Source organism: Brachypodium distachyon, chromosome 5, assembly GCF_000005505.3.
Source record: "Brachypodium distachyon strain Bd21 chromosome 5, Brachypodium_distachyon_v3.0, whole genome shotgun sequence".
NCBI lineage: Eukaryota > Viridiplantae > Streptophyta > Magnoliopsida > Poales > Poaceae > Brachypodium > Brachypodium distachyon.
Genome location: NC_016135.3, coordinates 13,022,837 through 13,039,260, shown reverse-complemented (window position 1 = coordinate 13,039,260; position 16,424 = coordinate 13,022,837). Strand labels below are relative to the sequence as shown.

The window sequence follows — 16,424 nt, the reverse complement described above, 5'->3', positions numbered from 1 at the left end:
TTCAAGACTGTTTAGGAGTCGACGGGACGCAGCCCCCAAGTGTCGGGTGCGTCCAAGTCTTAGTTGAGTCGATTGAACAGAGCACCGACAGATCGGGTGCGTTCAAGACTATTTAGGAGTCGACGGGATGCAGCCCCCGAGTGTCGTGTGCGTCCAAGTCTTAGTTGAGTCGACTGAACAGAGCACCGATGGATCGGGTGCGTTCAAGACTGTTTAGGAGTCGACGGGACGTAGCCCCCGAGTGTCGGGTGCGTCCAAGTCTTAGTTGAGTCGATTGAACAAAGCTCCGATGGATCGGGTGCGTTCAGGACTGTTTAGGAGTCGACGGGACGCAGCCCCCGAGTGGTGGGTGTGTCCAAGTCTACGAACCCGTCTCTGAGTAAAGAGAAAAGATCATTACATTATTGAGTACCGGAGTACAGATATAAAGGAAAAAGCATTAAAGCTGAAAATAGTCTTTATGGAAAAAGGGTAAAAATTGAGATGAAGGTGTAGAGCTCTTAGGCGTAGAAACGCCGCAGTTGTGCAATGTTCCAAGGCCTGTTGTAGGTTACGTCGGTCTTCCCGCCACCAGGCACCACTTTTGTGATCACATAGGGTCCCTCCCAAGGGGACTCAAGTTTATGATGTCCTTTCAGCTCGAGTCGAAGGACCAGGCCGCCTTCAATGAAAGAGCGGGAGCGCAGTCGGCGATTGTGGTAATTGCGTAGACTCTGCCGATAGACAGCTGCTTGAGCCAGGGCAATATCACGAGCCTCATTGACTGCATCGAGGGCGTCCTGCATTGGCATGTTGACGTCAGGTCCGGAGTAAGCCTTGACTCGAGGTGCGTTGAACCTGACGTCGGAAGGGAGGACGGCCTCGGCACCATACACCATGAAGAACGGTGTAAATTTTGTGCAGCCGTTTGGAGTTGTGCGCAAGCTCCATAGGACGGAGGGCAGCTCCTCAACCCAGGCTCCAGCTGCTCGGTACAGGCGAGTCATGAGTCCTTTCTTGATTCCAACGGTAAGGAGGCCGTTGGCCTTTTCGACTTGACCGTTGGTTTTGGGGTGCGCCACGGAGGCGTAGTTGAGTTGTATCCCCATCTTCTCGCAAAAGTCTTGAAACTCATTGGAGATGAAGTTGGAGCCGTTGTCCGTGATGATGCTATGCGGAACTCCGAAGCAGAAGATGATCGAGCGGAAGAAGGTGACGGCAGTCGTGCCCGCCTGGTTTGTAACCGGCATAGCCTCGATCCATTTGGAGAATTTGTCGATGGCGACCAGGAGTAGGGTGTGACCACCCTCCTTGGATTTACGCAGTGGACCCACCATGTCGAGTCCCCATTGGACGAAAGGCCAGGCCAGGGGGATTGTCTTCAGTTCCGAGGTGGGTGCGTGCGGTTTGCAGGCGAACATCTGACATGCCTCGCAATGAGTCACGATGTTGGCGGCGTCACGCAGCGCAGTTGGCCAGTAGAACCCGGCTCGGAATGCCTTTGCCGCGATTGCGCGGCTGCTGGCGTGATGTCCATAGGTGCCTTGGTGGATGTCAAGTAATAGCTCACGTCCTTCTTCGGGTACGATGCAACGTTGCAGTACGCCGGTGACACTTTGCTTGTAGAGTTCTCCCTCAATGATGGTAAATACCTTTGAGCATCGTACAATGCGACGAGCCTTGGCCACATCATCGGGAAGTTCCTGCCGTGTCATGTACGCCATGAACGGCTGCATCCAGGTTGGCTCGACCATGAGAACCTCGTCCGACTCCTCTTCACCGCTTGCGACCTCTGGGGTGGCTTGTGTTTGTGAGTCGACGAGATCAAGGTCGAGTGCGGCCCCTTTGCTCGATGAAGGCTTGGGGGTAGGTGCACCCTCTTCCTTGACGGATCTCTGGTGGATTGACTCTAGGAACACTCCTGGCGGACGGGTGCTCGAGTTGAGCCGAGGTTGGCCAGGTGGTCGGCCTCGTCGTTACTGGCACGACCAATATGACGAAGCTCGCAGCCTTCGAATTGCACCTCCAGCGCGTTGTATGCCTCGCGATAGGCGATCATTGTCTCGGAGACAGCGTCGCATATTTTCATTGTTTGCTGAACAACCAGGTAGGAGTCGCAGTAGATCAAGAGTCGAGTAGCACCGCAGGCTCTGGCCATGCGCATGCCATGTAGAAGCGCTTCGTACTCAGCCTCATTGTTGGAGGGGTTACGGAAATGCATCTGGAGCACATAGCGCAGCTTGTCGCCCTTGGGTGAGATTAGGACGATGCCGGCGCCAGCTCCTTCGTGCCTCTTAGACCCGTCAAAGTATATCGTGCACGAGCTGGACATGTCATGCGGACCCGGAGTCTGGGCCTCTGTCCATTCGGCGATAAAGTCGGGGAGGACTTGTGACTTGATAGATTTCCTCTGCTCGTAAGTTATGTTACGAGGGGAGAGCTCCATGCCCCATTCGGCGACTCGTCCTGTCGCCTATGGGTTGTTGAGTATATTGGCTAGAGGTGCCTCGCTGACCACCACGATCGGGTGCTCCTAGAAGTAGTGCCAGAGCTTACGGGCTGTCATAAAGACACCGTACGCAAGTTTCTGGTAATGCAGGTAGCGCTGCTTGGTTGGAGATAGGACCTCGCTGAGGTAGTAGACTGGATGTTGGACGCCGTGAGTCTTGCCTTCTTTGGGTCGCTCGACGATGAGGGCCGTACTGACCACCTGAGTGGTGGCTGCGATGTACAACAGTAATTGTTCATCCTCTCGGGGTGCGACGAGCACTGGATAAGTCGACAACAACTTTTTTAGGTCGACGAAAGCTACGCTGGCCTCTGGGGTCCAAGCCAAATCTTCCTTCTTCTTCAAGAGAGATGATAGAATGGCAGAGCCTTTTCGCCAAGCTTGCTGATGAATCGACTCAGCGCGGCGAGTCGTCCGGTGAGCTCTTGGACGTTATGTAGTTTCGTCAGCTCGCTCATCGTTAAGATGGCTTTGATCTTGGTTGGATTCGCCTCGATTCCTCTTGCTGACAATAAGTAACCAAGCAACTTCGTGGGGTTGAGCTTGATTTTGTACTTGTCGAGGTTATCAAATGTTTGGCGTATATCCTTCAGCAGGTCGACCTCCTTCTTGAACTTGATGACGATGTTGTCTATATATACTACGATGTTGTCGCTGAGTTGTGATTGTAGACAGGCCTGCATGCAGCGTTGGTATGTGGCTCCTGCGTTTCGGAGCCCGAAAGGCATCGTCGTGTAGCAGAAGACGCCGTATGGTGTGACGAACGCTGTCTTTTCCTCGTCCTCGACCTTGAGTCGAATCTGGTGGTAGCCTGAGTAGGCATCAAGGAAAGACAGGCACTCGCAGCCCGCAGTCGAGTCGACAATCTAGTCGATCCGAGGCAGGGGAAAGTGGTCCTTGGGGCAGTGTTTGTTGAGTGACGTGAAGTCGACACACATGCGCAAGGCCTTTGTATTCTTTTTCGGGACAAGAACGGGGTTTTGAAGGGACGCGTAGAGATAAACAAAACTTTTCCTACGCGAACTCCCAAGATCTAGCCGAGGTAGAAGGCCACGAGGATTACCACTAGACGCGCAGTTGCGGATTATCGATGCGGCGCCTTGATGCAGTGCAGTCCCTCGATCCGATCCAGCCGATCCAATCCCGCGATCGTCGAAGTGCTGAACGTACAGCACCTCTGCCGGTATCCACACGTACGAGGAGGAGCTCCGGCGGCAGACTGCTAGGTCCGGTGCGACGGTTGAACTGAATCGGGCTAGGGTTCTCAACGCATGAGAGTGGAAAAAACCGTGCCCCTTAGGCATCCCACGCCCCTGCTTATATACGGAGTGGAAGTGGGCTCCAAGCCTTGTGGCCCATCCACCCTGCGAGTCCAACTCGCATTGTCAGCCCAATTCCAGTTCGGGTCCAACCCGACCAAATACTTGCTCCCGCTCTTAAGTGTGTGACCCCGCAGGCTCATGGCAACTTGGACACGATTGGAGTCCGACTCACAATCGATCAATCGGTAGCGGCTCCTAGCAGAACGTGCCGACTCCCAAGTACCATCGAGTCATGACGACGTACCTTCCAATGTGACATACGTCTTAGTCCCTTTTGCCTCACGATATACCTTGTCGAACTATAGGCGATTAATCGTCATCCCTTTAATAGTTCAACTCTCTTCTCGATCTGTGATATACGATTCATCCGACTAACTCTTAGTCGATCGACCCGGTTAACAGTTAACGAAGTCACGCATGGCCATGCTTCCCAAATCATATCACTCGAGAGGGCCCAGATAATATCTCTCCAGTCGGAGGGGCAAAATCCCATCATGGTTATCCACATCACACAGCTTGATTCTCAGTCAACCCGAACTCTGCCTTTATAACTGCCCTGTTACGGAACAACGTTTGACAGAACCTAAGTTGGTGATCCACAACTCGGATTGTACGATAACCTCAGGTCTAAGGATTACATTGATTGAGACATGCAAATGACGACCTACTCGTTGCATCTCAATATGGGTCAGTCCGACTCGCTAAACTCTTTAGCCGAGTCCGTGTAAGCTGGAATGACATCACCATGCCCATGACAAGTGGAACCGAGTCATCAGCCAACTTTCACATTAGTCTAGGTTATGTGTCCAGCACAACCTCAATGACTAAGGACAATTTAGTATGAACAACATGAATACATAGTTCCACAATCAAATCACATATTCAATGATACATATCAGATGTTCAAACAAGGACAACTTAATAATATTTATGAATACATTGGGAATTACATCATACATGATTGCCTCTAGGGCATATTCCCAACAGGTTTGCGACCCAGGTTTCTTGTTTTATCTCCCGAATGAACTTGGCCTCGAGAAGGCGCTTGACTTCCTCCCCAATAGCCTTGCGCTTTGGTCCTGAGAAACGCCTCATGGGTTGTCGAACCGGCTTAGCGTCCTCATCCACACGTAGTTTGTGCTCGGCGAGTTCCCTAGGGATGCCTGGCATGTCAGTTGGGACCCAGGCAAAGATTTCCCATCGCTCACGGAGGAACTCGACAAGCGCGCTTTCCTATGCGGGAGGAAGGTTTGTTGAGATGACGGCGGTCTTGCTCGGGTCGGTAGGGTGGACCCGAACCTCCTTTGTTTCTGTCTTGGCGTTGAATTCTGCCTGTGATGACTTCTTCTTGGCGACAGGGAGGAGATCGTGCTCGACTGCCGGCTTGAGTCGCTCCAGCTCTTCGTGCATGCCATAGGATTCGGAGATCTTGTGAAACTCCTTGTCGCAGTTGTCTGAACGTGTAAAGTTCCCTAAGATGGTGAACACGCCGTTGGGTCCAGGCATTTTGAGCTTGAGGCCGGTAAGCATAATGCGGGGCTGCCATGAAGTGTGCCAGGGCGATGTGACTCAAGACTACGTGGTACTGGGATGGCCAGTCGACCACCTCGAAGTCAAGTCGTTCCCGCCGGAAGTTCTCGGGTGTGCCGAATACAACGTCCAGGCTTATCTCCCCCAGAGGAGTCGCAGCCTTGCCAGGTATGATGCCGTGGAACGTCGTATCGGTTGCGGCGAGATTGGTTATCGACCGATTCATCCCGCGTAGGGTATCGGAATAAATGATGTTGAGGCCACTGCCTCCGTTGATGAACACTTTGTTCATTACGTAGCCACCGATCTGGGCGTCAAGTACCAAAGCAGCATGCTCGGGCCGTGGGACTCGAGGCGGATGATCTTCTTTGGAGAAGGTGATCTCGGTTTTCGACCAGTTGAGGAACTCAGGCGTGGCTGGCGGTGTAGTGACGGCCATGTGCACCTGCCTGGTGATTAGCTTCTGCGCCCGGTTGGTCGGCCTTCCTTTCTGGATCATGCTGACGAGAGCGATCGGGGCGGGATACTGTCTGAGTATGACCCGATCGTCGTGGCGACTGCTCTCCCAATGCGAGTCCCACTCTTTGGGAGGGCCGTCGGTCTGTGGTGTTTGCGCGTCATGGATGGCAATTGTCACGAAGGCTTGAGCAATGTTGCCCTGAAGCTCCGAGTCATTGCTGTTGTGGCAACTTCCTTGATCGGAGCAGTCGCCAGCGTCGCTAGGGACGGGCTTTCTGCTGGAAAGGATTGATCTGATCCAATAGAGACCAGATCAGGGTCCATCTCCCAGACGCCGCTGGGACGTGAGAGATCGGACGTCGAGAGCGATCTGACCGTAGCGTAGGGTCGTAGCTCTTCTAGTAGGGGCGTGATGAGATCTGGGAATTGCAGGATTCCTATCCCATCGTCCCGTATGTGGTAATCTCCAAACGTGAGATCAACGCTAGATTGAAGCGAGTCGAAAGCCGCGCGTCTGGCTGGTGGATGAGCGATGAAGTGGAAGGAGCCGAGAGTCATCGACTCCGCCTGAGTCGACGACTCGCCCGATGAAGATGAGGCCGCTGGAATCGTAGATCCGACACACGTCTTCCCCACGGTAGGCTCCAATGACGAAGGGTCACCTTCGACAATGCCCATGTTGATGAGCTTTAGATCAGAGAGAAGACACGTAGCGTGTGTATCGGCGACTCCGTCGGCTAACAAGGACACAGGAGACACGATTTTACCCAGGTTCAGGGCTCTTGGAAGGTAATACCCCTACATCCTGCTTGTCTGATCTTGATATTGATGGAGAGATTACAATGGAGCCGCTGGGGCTATGATGCGCACAGTGGATCTGGCAGAGGGAGGCTCGGCGACTCTGTAGATCTAGGGTTCTACGTGGAGATGGGTGTATGCGGGAGGCTTGTCCCTTCTGTCGTCGTAGATGATGGCTAGTGTGTATGGGTATGTTCCTTGTTCGATGTTCTTGGCTCCCCCCTCTTGGTCCTTTATATATGCAGGAGTCTAGGTCTCAGGGAGAGTCCAAGCCCATTACAATGATGAGATATGCTATGTTTAAAGCTTCCTTATCTCGAGTCGTTGAGATTGGCATGTTGACTTCAGGAGTTGTAGTCGTTCACCTCATGGACCCTATGGTGAGCCATGATGGGTATCCTTGAGTTGAGTACGTGATTAGTCATAACCACGTCAGGCGTCGACAACGTAAGTGGTGCCAAGGACAAGTCAAGGTAGCCGAGAGGGAGGACGTGGTGTGGCAGGCTGACGAGGCTTGAAGACGGAGTGTGGCGATGTTGCTGATCTGACACCACCCGCTGGAGAAGATCTTTCAGCGTTGAGGACAACGCCTTTCGAAGGAGGGGAGGATTATGAGGGCCCGGATCCTCAAGAGCTGATATCCAACATCAAGATATGCGCGAGGGAGGAGAGGGAGGCAGGCGCACCACAAGTGAAGATGAATGATTCAAGTTAGAAGAATGACTTGTGTGTAAGGGGCAGCTAACGACAAGGATGATATGTCCAGGTTGCACCACAAGTTGAGTACGAGGCGCACTAGGATAGCCTACGACGAGTCCGACACGTCTAAGGGGCGAATTCTAGTTTGAGTCGGAATCCAGTATGAGTCCGAGTCTAAGTTTGAGTCTGAGTCTGTAATGTGTTTGGGCTGCCCCTCGCATATATATACAAGGGGTACGCTTAGGGTTAGAGTTAGACCACGTTTTAGCTATTTTCGAGACTCTTGTTGATCGCGAGAAGCATTCATCTGGAATCCTATACACCATATCGTTTCGATAGAGTGTTTATTATCTACTAAAATTTCTAGCGTAATTTATCGTTCCGCTGGGAATTGGAAAATTGCGAAACCGCTTGTGGTCGGCGGATCACTGCGCAAGTGTTTGATGTTGCGAATTTTCATTGGGTTGCAAGTTCGTCGTGCAGCGACGGGTGAACAGCCGGAAGATTTGTAGAATCATAGAAGTTATCCACGTTGCTCTCTGAGAAGATCGGGCCATCCCTTATCATTGTTTCCCTGCCGCCCCTGCTCCTCCCTGGCCCCACCTCCTCCCCACCGCCGGCCGCCCCGCCTCCTCCCCATATCGTGCCGCCGTTGCTCCTCCCTCGCCCCCACCTCCTCCCCACCGCCGGCCGCCCCGCCTCCTCCCCATATCCTGCCGCCGTTGCTCCTCCCCCGCCCCCACCTCCTCACCACCGCCGGCCGCCCCGGCTCCTCCCCATGTCCTGTCACGGCCGCTCCTCCCCCCCACCGCCGGCCGCCCTACTTCCTCCCCATCTCCGGCCGCCCGTCTCCTCCCCACCAAGAGCTCATCGCCGGCAATACAAGGACTTTGTCGCCGGTCTTCTCCTCGTGCCGCCCTGCCTCCCACCTTCCCGGATCCAGGAGCTTGTCGCCGGCCGCCTCCTGCCCTCCCCCATCTCCCTGCTCCCACCTCGTCGCCCTCTCCGTCCAGGGGCCACGCCCTAGACGAAGATCCACCCGCTGTCTAGATCTGCAACTTTCATCTGGTCTAGAGTTTTCATACAATGCGTTTAGGTGATTAGATGTTCCACCTTTCATCATCTGGTCCGTTCATTTGACATTTATAGCTAGAATTAAAAGTTTTCAAGTTTTGACCGAATAGATGTTTGACCTGATATGCTCTCTACTTTATACAGTTATTTTGGATATAATTTTTAAGGGAATAAAACAAATTGTGGGGATATTTTCGACATACAACTTGTAAAATAGGTTCAGAAATAAACGTATAGCTCAGTTATAACTCTAATAAAGAAAAAAAAAACTTAGCCCAGTTACCGAGAACAGATTGCAAACGGGCCAACTACACTTAAGCAGATTCATGCTGGGCCAACGAATTGGGTATGTTTGACACGCAAGATTATTTCTTGTTCTGAACCACCGAAGTCTGCATTGCCTCCCGGCGTCGCGTCCCCTCTGGCCTCTGCCTTCTGTGCTGTGGCCTGTGGGCCTCTGCTCTTCATCTGTTCTCGACTTCTGGTCGCGCCTCCTCTGATCCTCTCCTTCCGAGTTCCGAACAGCTGAAGGCCTGAAGCAAGCGCTTGTGAGCTTGTCCATTGGTAGGAAGACGCGTCTCTTCCACTTGCGCCAAGCTCCGGCTCCGCCTCAGCTTCCCGCAGCGTGCTTGGTCTCGATCCGAAGGGGCGGTCTAGGTCGCTTTCGTTTCAACCTGACTATTTCTGGGGGGCAATTTGAAGGTGCATTTCGTTTTCGTTTTTGTTTTGCAACCCTAGATTGGGACTTTCAGCCCTCGCCAACCTGCCAATAGACATGTTTTGTGCGAGAGGGGCGGGTGGTCGGATTAGACCTTAACATGCCCTCGATTTGGTACCCCGTTTAAACAAATTTTTCATGTGGTATACGCTGTGGATTCTGCAGGATCATGGACTGATATTTGTTTCTTCAGCACCGCAATGAATCATTCTTATCCAACCATAACTTTTGAAACCTTATTTTGGTTGCAGATTTGGACCTTTGATGGTTAATGGATCATCATAAGGTGAATATTTCTACTAAAAGTTTTCAGAGGATTCGTCTTTCTTTTGTTCCATTGAATATGTCTGCATAAGTGCGACCACAGTAATTTCGTTCCCTTCTGTATACTTTAGTGCTGAATTCATCTGTCCAATCCAATGTGAGTGATTTTTGAAATAAAGAGTTATTCATGGACACTGATAAGGTTCTCCCCTTTTTGTCTCTGCAGTACAGATTTTAGTGTGAAAATAAATGGAAATTGTTAACCTTAAACATGTACTCTAATAAAGTACTCCCTCCGATCCTAAATTCTTGTCGTTGTTTTAGTTCAAATTTGTACTAAAACAACAACAAGAATTTAGGAACGGAGGGAATACTCGACATGATACAACCAGTGTATAATATGTAATCTACAAGCATGCAACCAGTTCTTGGTAGAAATATGCTAACAGGAAGGAAAAAAGATCGAATCGCTGAAAAGGTACATACAGTAGATTCCTTTCACATTGTGTTAGTAGTGATTCAGGTATATCTGATCTGAGTGGATTCCTTACTGGGAAATTGCATAACTTGACCAGTTGATGATCTATTTAAAATGGAGCATTGTAATGCCACATTTCTTCAGAAGGAACTTGTAATGTCTCATTTTTTATTGGGCTTGGAAGACTGTGTCCCGGGATCGAACATGTTAACGTTTAAAGCATTGCAAGGGGTTGCAATGTTGGATTTACACATTCGTTTTTATGAAGAGAACAAGCAGGAACTGCCTATCTTTGTATGTAGTACTAAGGAGTGAATTATGGACTGAGCAAAACGAAAACGATCAACAGAAAGCAGAGCAACAAGTTTGCATGTACTGTTTACGTGAAGAGTAAATCAAATGAGTGTGTGTAAAATGGCAGCACCAAAGTAACCAAGAAGATCTATATTTATTTCTACTATATTCTTCTGCTAATGCATTTTTGCAATAAACTGGCTGGTGGGAAACATGCTTAACGTACTAACAGGTTGCAAGAAACAGCTAAATAATCTGATCTCGGCAGATGATAGATCTAAAGAATCAGCCATCAAGTTGATCACCAAAGACGTTGTTCCGATGATTCGGCACAAATATAACTATTAAAGATTTATTAGAACACCAGAAATGCTGCATGGCTCTGATATTTTCAATATATGTAGCAATTGCGCCCATTCTCATCCATATTACTGCTTGCCAGAGAGTAATCTATAGCCTGCTTTTTCCATCTTATCTCAACATTATGTACATTTGGCTATATATACTGGTGCTTGTACCTTCTCCATCTTGACTGTTGATTGTTGGGCATGTCATTAAGCTCTATTTTCGAATAGTTTCCTTCTTGTTTGTCAAGTTTCCTTATTTTCAGTTATATGTACACGCCTGGGAGTGATCTTTATTTTACACCTTCAGAGTTGTAACTTTTGGATGAAACGAATATTGTGCTAAACAACATGAAGGCATATACGCATTAATATGTACTGGGTATATTTTTTGTTTCACATTATTGCATTCTTATAACTGGTTCTACAATTTCTGATTTCATTCCTGAAAGTGTTTGCTTACGTTGCAAAAGTGTTGACTTTGTTTGGATCTTGTGTTTGCTAGTTATCTAGGACAAGGCAAGAACATAATTTCACACACCCATCAATTATAGAAGCCTCATATGTGATAACAAATTTCGGTTGAGATTTACTTATTTGTCCTATTTTCTTTCTCATCGTGTGTGTCATTTAACTTTCCTTTTATAGTAACAGGATCATTTCCTGTTCTGTTGCCTTGTCGTTGGACTATACAAGAACACATCCGGACACTGTTCTTTTCTTTGATAGATGGAATGAAAACGACAGGTGTACCATTCCTGTCAAGACAAATTAAGGTACAAACACTTATAAGCACATGGTTTTTTATTTTCCTGCCTCTTTTCCCTTTCTGATGTGATTCAAACCAACTAGTAGTATGGCTGGTCTCCGTATCTGATTATGATGATGTGGACTTAATCTGAGATGTCTTTATCAAGTGAATATAAATCTATCAGCTTGCAAAGTTGACCAAAGCGGCATTAAGTTAGGTTGCTGGCTTGCTTCGTCACATTGCACGAATTCAGATGGAAGCATAATGGCAAGAGATGAGTCTTGGATGCTGAAATCAATCAGTATTCATTGCATGGCGTCACACCGTCGTTTATTCAACTGTTTCAAATACTTTATGTCTTCCAAATTGAAATTTCGTCACCTTTTTATTACATAATGTCTTTTTCAAGGATAGTAGGTAGAGTCCTCATTATTTTGCAACGTGGGAGTAGTAATGCTAGTTGGTTAGTTCAACTAATCGGCGGTGACAAATTCATAACTCTATTTCTGGGGTTGACTGTTCTTCTTGCGTTTCTCCACTTTGTAAGTTGGATTTTTGCATACCTTGTCTTGAACACACAGAAGAGCGAACAGAGTGTTCTTGGTGTGCAGTCGAGAAACTTGAAATAAAGCTATTATGGATATCTCAGAATGATATTCTCATCCCGATTTGAGATTTCCGGGGTAAACTTTTCTTGTTATCTTGGAAATAACAAACAGAAGAGAAGAAGTCTGGTCCTATGTCTAAACAAATCTACTCCGTTTAGAACCACTAAAGAAGAACGCAGGAGAGGGGATATAATCCCCAGTGTATCCGTGATATATCAAAATCATGACACTAGCACATGGATATATGCTAGCATCACAATTTTAGTGCTGACATATCATGGTTACACTGAAGAAATGACCAAACTAAAATAGAACTACTGGACCTAGGACTTCATATAAACGCTTTTCTTGATGTTGTGCTGCCAACCTGTTGTCCTCTTCTTTCATCCCCTCCTGCTCTTCCTGCTGCTATTGTTGTTGCTGTTATTATTGTTATTGTCCTGCAGGAAGTCAAGGAGCACGGGGCTCTTGCACTGGGGGCACCGAGGGTCATCCTGAGGGAGCATGACGTAGATGAAGCAGCGAGGGCAGGCGGCAAGCACCATAGACGTTGCCTCGGGGCTGTTGGACCACTGCAGGCCGTGCTCGTTCTCTGACGACAGGCACGAGCTCGGGGACGACTCCTCGTCGGCCATCGCCCTGTTGGAGGAGTTCCCTCTTGCCGGCAGCGAGAGGTTCAGCTTCAGGTCAAGGCCCCTTGAAGAGTTCTTCTTGTTGCTGCGGCTCATCTTCGAAGGTACCCTCTGTCTGCGCACATCAAAGCGTTGAACTGGCTAATTAGCAAAGGTACGATTGATCGACTATTGCAACTCGGAAGAGATTAAAGGTTACTGGAGATCATATAGGGAAGGAACTTACTGTTGCGTCTGGTCCGTGAGATGTAGGACGGCAGGAGGCGTGCAGATGAAAGTGAAAGCGACAGGGCAGGAATGCTAGGAGCGTGTTTCGTTGGTGTGGTTGGAACAGAGATGACAAGTATTTATAGGGGGAGGGAGATGGACGGGGAGAGGTCAATTGGTTTTGTTTAATGCAGCAGTATTACTTCTCTCTGTCTCTCATGTACACTCAGAGGCATTTTATTACCCAGCAAATCATGGTTGGAGAGTGGCAACGTAAGGGTTGAATAATCTGTCATCTGTGCTGGGTGGAAGAGAAGTGCGAGGTGAGAGGGCTGGTCATGCACACAAAGTAGGCAATCTAAAAGGAGGAAACGGAGGCTGGGGCATCTAGTTACAGTTGTTTTGATCTGATTTTCTTTTCTCTTACCCTGAAGAGGAAAATCAGTGATGGATCTTTCTTTTATTTTGGTTTTGAACGTGGTAGCCAGTAGTTGTTAGATTGCTACTGATAGTAATAGCTCTTAACACACCTTTTTTGCTGTCATACTCTCATAACTATGAGAGAGTGGGCAGTTTTCTTACTGCATTGATTCTTTTTAAAATTATGTTTGGTTGAAAGTTGAAACAAATAATACTGTAGTAATTTAAACATTCCAGATTTTGCGAGTGAATTGCCTCCAATAGGTTTTACATTTACACGGTGGGTATTTAAGGAAGTTAGATAGACTCATCAGGTAATTATGACAATTATTTATTATAGGGCGTGTAGTTGAAAGTTGAAGCTCATCAATATGCGTCCTTCTAATTGCTTCGAATGCATATAAAAATTTGACAGAACCCCAATTGATTTCCCAACTAGAATGTGACCTTGAATGGAATTTATTTGGGTGCAGTATCTCAAATGCAGAGCATAGCTAAAAATGGAGTACTGAATAGACTTAAATGTTGAGCCACGGCCTTGTTAATCGAATAAATGGGTTTCTGGAAGATATGCTGCTACGCAATATTTAGGTCTTTAAATGGTGCAAACGCAAGGCCTATGTGCGCACCCATGCGGTTGCCCCTGGTGCGCATCCTCATACAATGACGAAGAGATAAGCATACATTAAAGCCACTTTGTTTCATGCACATAAGAGCAGCCCCTCCCTCTTCTTCTAATGTCATCACCCGCTTTGAAATCTCAGCTCCCATGGGATTTTGCATCTTTCCAGCTTGCAATGTTTAAATGCTGACAAAAGGTATTAACTCTGAGGGTTGACTTGTTTGTATTCTACTACTAGAGATGTTGCATCCTGGCATTTAAGAAAAGTTTGAAACTTTATTAAGTCTAACCAGTAGTAACCCACTAATGTAATCCCCCAAGATTGCTTCCATATCCCACCTTGATTAATGGTGATGGCACACAACTCACTTAAAGTTGTTTTGGTTCGTGTGTTGCAATTGGTTCGGTCAATGCTGCTGCTCCTCTACATGTAGAGAGAGCCATCCAATTTTTTTTTTGCCCGCGTTGGTTAGTAGCACTAATTATACCATCAGGGCCTCTTTTTGGGGCAAATGGAAGCAATAATGGATGGTTTTGGGATCCAGAGCCAATGCTATCGGCCTCGGGATCAAAGATCAAATTCAGTTTACCGAAGCTTATAAAATTTCGCCATCATTCGCCATGATGCCGTCGACGTGTTTAACATTGCAGGTAAAGGCTCGGAGTTGAAGGCGACTCTAGCTCTACTACGGATACAAGGAGGTTTGACCTGAAGGCGAGCTCATTACTGTGGCACTAGGTTACGTACTTAGTACAGGATATAGTTTAAAATGTTTCTTGCACGTACAAAATCGTAGTTAGTCGGTGTTTGGGGCCAAACCCATGTGCTCTTCTTTAATTTCTTGGAGGGATCTAAGGAGCTTAATTGGAGGTTAGCAAGAAGAAAAAGTCTCCCGAGTTAATGATCTCTCGCGTTTGTCGCTAATGGGGCTTCGCCTGTGTCACTACGGTTTCTTATGGATTCATACATTTGCCAAGAAGTTGAATTGAGTTCAACATCATTGTAATTTTGCACAAACTTCCAGTTTTATTGTATTTACTAGTAATTCATTTCTCCTCTTTATTTATCTTGTTTCGGATATGTACTGAGACCAACAGTATGTGCGGCAAAACTTATGTTTTAAGTTCCATATATGAACTGAAAGTGCGTACTAGTATGTTTGAATGGTGGTCAAAGTTCATCCTATCAAATTTTTGGTTATGACCAATAGTTTAGTCCCGTCCAACTGCAAGCTAATGACTTATTACCAATTCTATTTCTTTCTTTTACCAACTTTGGTCAACTCATGGTTACCAAAACCTCCACCAAATATTTGGCATGACAAGTCTTGGCTAAAATCAAATACAAGGACTTTTGCGTAGGCATCACTTTCTGCTTCACCTTGGTGTTGTCTGTTAGTCTTTTACATAAGTTAACAAATTGAGATGATCAAACCATTTCTTATTTATAAGATAGTGCCAATATATAGATCATTAAATCCTACACTCATCATCTAATTAGACTTACATAATCTTAATATCAGTAGAGTTTACTGTAATAAATGTTTAGTTCCCAAGGATACAACGCATTGAGATAGTTGTATCTCAAACATCTAAGATGCCTTAAAAGACAACGTTAGAAGAAGATGCATTGGGAGTGATCTTATTTTAATTTTTAAAAAGTCCAGCAATCGCAAACCCAGTTTTAAGTCAGCTCTTAGACTGTCCCCTTTTTTTTGAAGATCTTTTAGACTGTTACTAGCTAAATGCATCTGTGCTGCTGTGGAATTTTTTAAAAATAGTGTGAGTTGTTCAAATTCTTGTGTCCTCATGCCCCCAATTTTGTGTTGAATGAAAATTATCCTTACATTACATCATCCTTTTTCTGAGACATTATTTACATCAATTCAATCAACTCTAATCTAAAGATCGTGATATGTTTGTCAACAATACTTAATGGATGTTGATTATGGTGATTTCTTAGTAGTATAAGGTAGTCTTCGTGGAGTAAACAAACAAACACCAAGTAGAAAGGCATATCTATCAAATATAACAGACGACAATTCCAATCGTGATATGTTTGTCTACGATACAATTCTAGCTATCTCCAGGATGGACACCAAATAGAAAGTCATATCTATCAAATATGACTTAGAAGTAGTCTTGGTATACAGAATGGACGACCACCAACTCAGACTAAAGGCATATCTACCACATAGAATGGATGTCAATTCCGCTAATTTGTAGCGATCTAAGGAGTAGTCTTGGTGGAGTGAACGGACAACCACCTAATTAGATCTTTATAACAGTAAATGAATGGTAATGAAAACTATTATCTAAATTTAAACTCCATATGTGGCTATGATATTTACAAATTCTTTTCTTTTTTGAATTCAGCACATTTGTAAAACTTGAGTTGCATGTCGATGCTAAGAAGAGATATGAGCACTTAAATTTTATGTATAAACTTCAAGTCAAGTGTACAAAAGTATACAAAAACTACAAAAATAATAATATTACCTATTTTTGTGCTACAAAATCATCCTAAATAAATGGAACTGTTTTAAACAAGCGAGTGACATTCGTTTGTGACTGTTCTGTAGATAGTGTATCATAGACTCATAGTACGCATGTAGCTACCACAGTGCATAACAAAAAAGAGACTAATTACATGGACAAAACACAAAGAATTTAAAAACTTTGAAGTAACCATGACTGTTCTGTCCGACATTTTAGT

General features: G+C 46.6%; 1 protein-coding gene and 1 long non-coding RNA gene across 2 annotated transcripts; one reads left to right on the top strand and one right to left on the bottom strand.

Moving 5' to 3' along the window:
- The first annotated feature begins 8,779 nt into the window (after positions 1-8,779).
- Positions 8,780-13,337, top strand: LOC112269538. Its single transcript, XR_002961419.1, has 5 exons — positions 8,780-9,072; positions 9,340-9,374; positions 11,117-11,244; positions 12,274-12,613; positions 12,712-13,337. It is a non-coding gene; the product is annotated as an uncharacterized LOC112269538 (long non-coding RNA).
- LOC100841184 lies at positions 11,840-12,822 on the bottom strand. The gene is made up of 2 exons (XM_010241582.3): positions 12,686-12,822; positions 11,840-12,574 (listed from the first exon to the last, which is right to left on the bottom strand). Exon 2 carries the CDS (start codon positions 12,553-12,555, stop codon positions 12,211-12,213), a length of 345 nt encoding a protein of 114 aa, XP_010239884.1. The 5' UTR covers positions 12,556-12,574; positions 12,686-12,822; the 3' UTR covers positions 11,840-12,210.
- Positions 13,338-16,424: the final 3,087 nt, after the last annotated feature.

Bases quoted from the DNA above. Each gene is read 5' to 3' on its own strand.
- LOC100841184 (XM_010241582.3), bottom strand. From the start codon at position 12,555: ATGAGCCGCAGCAACAAGAAGAACTCTTCAAGGGGCCTTGACCTGAAG.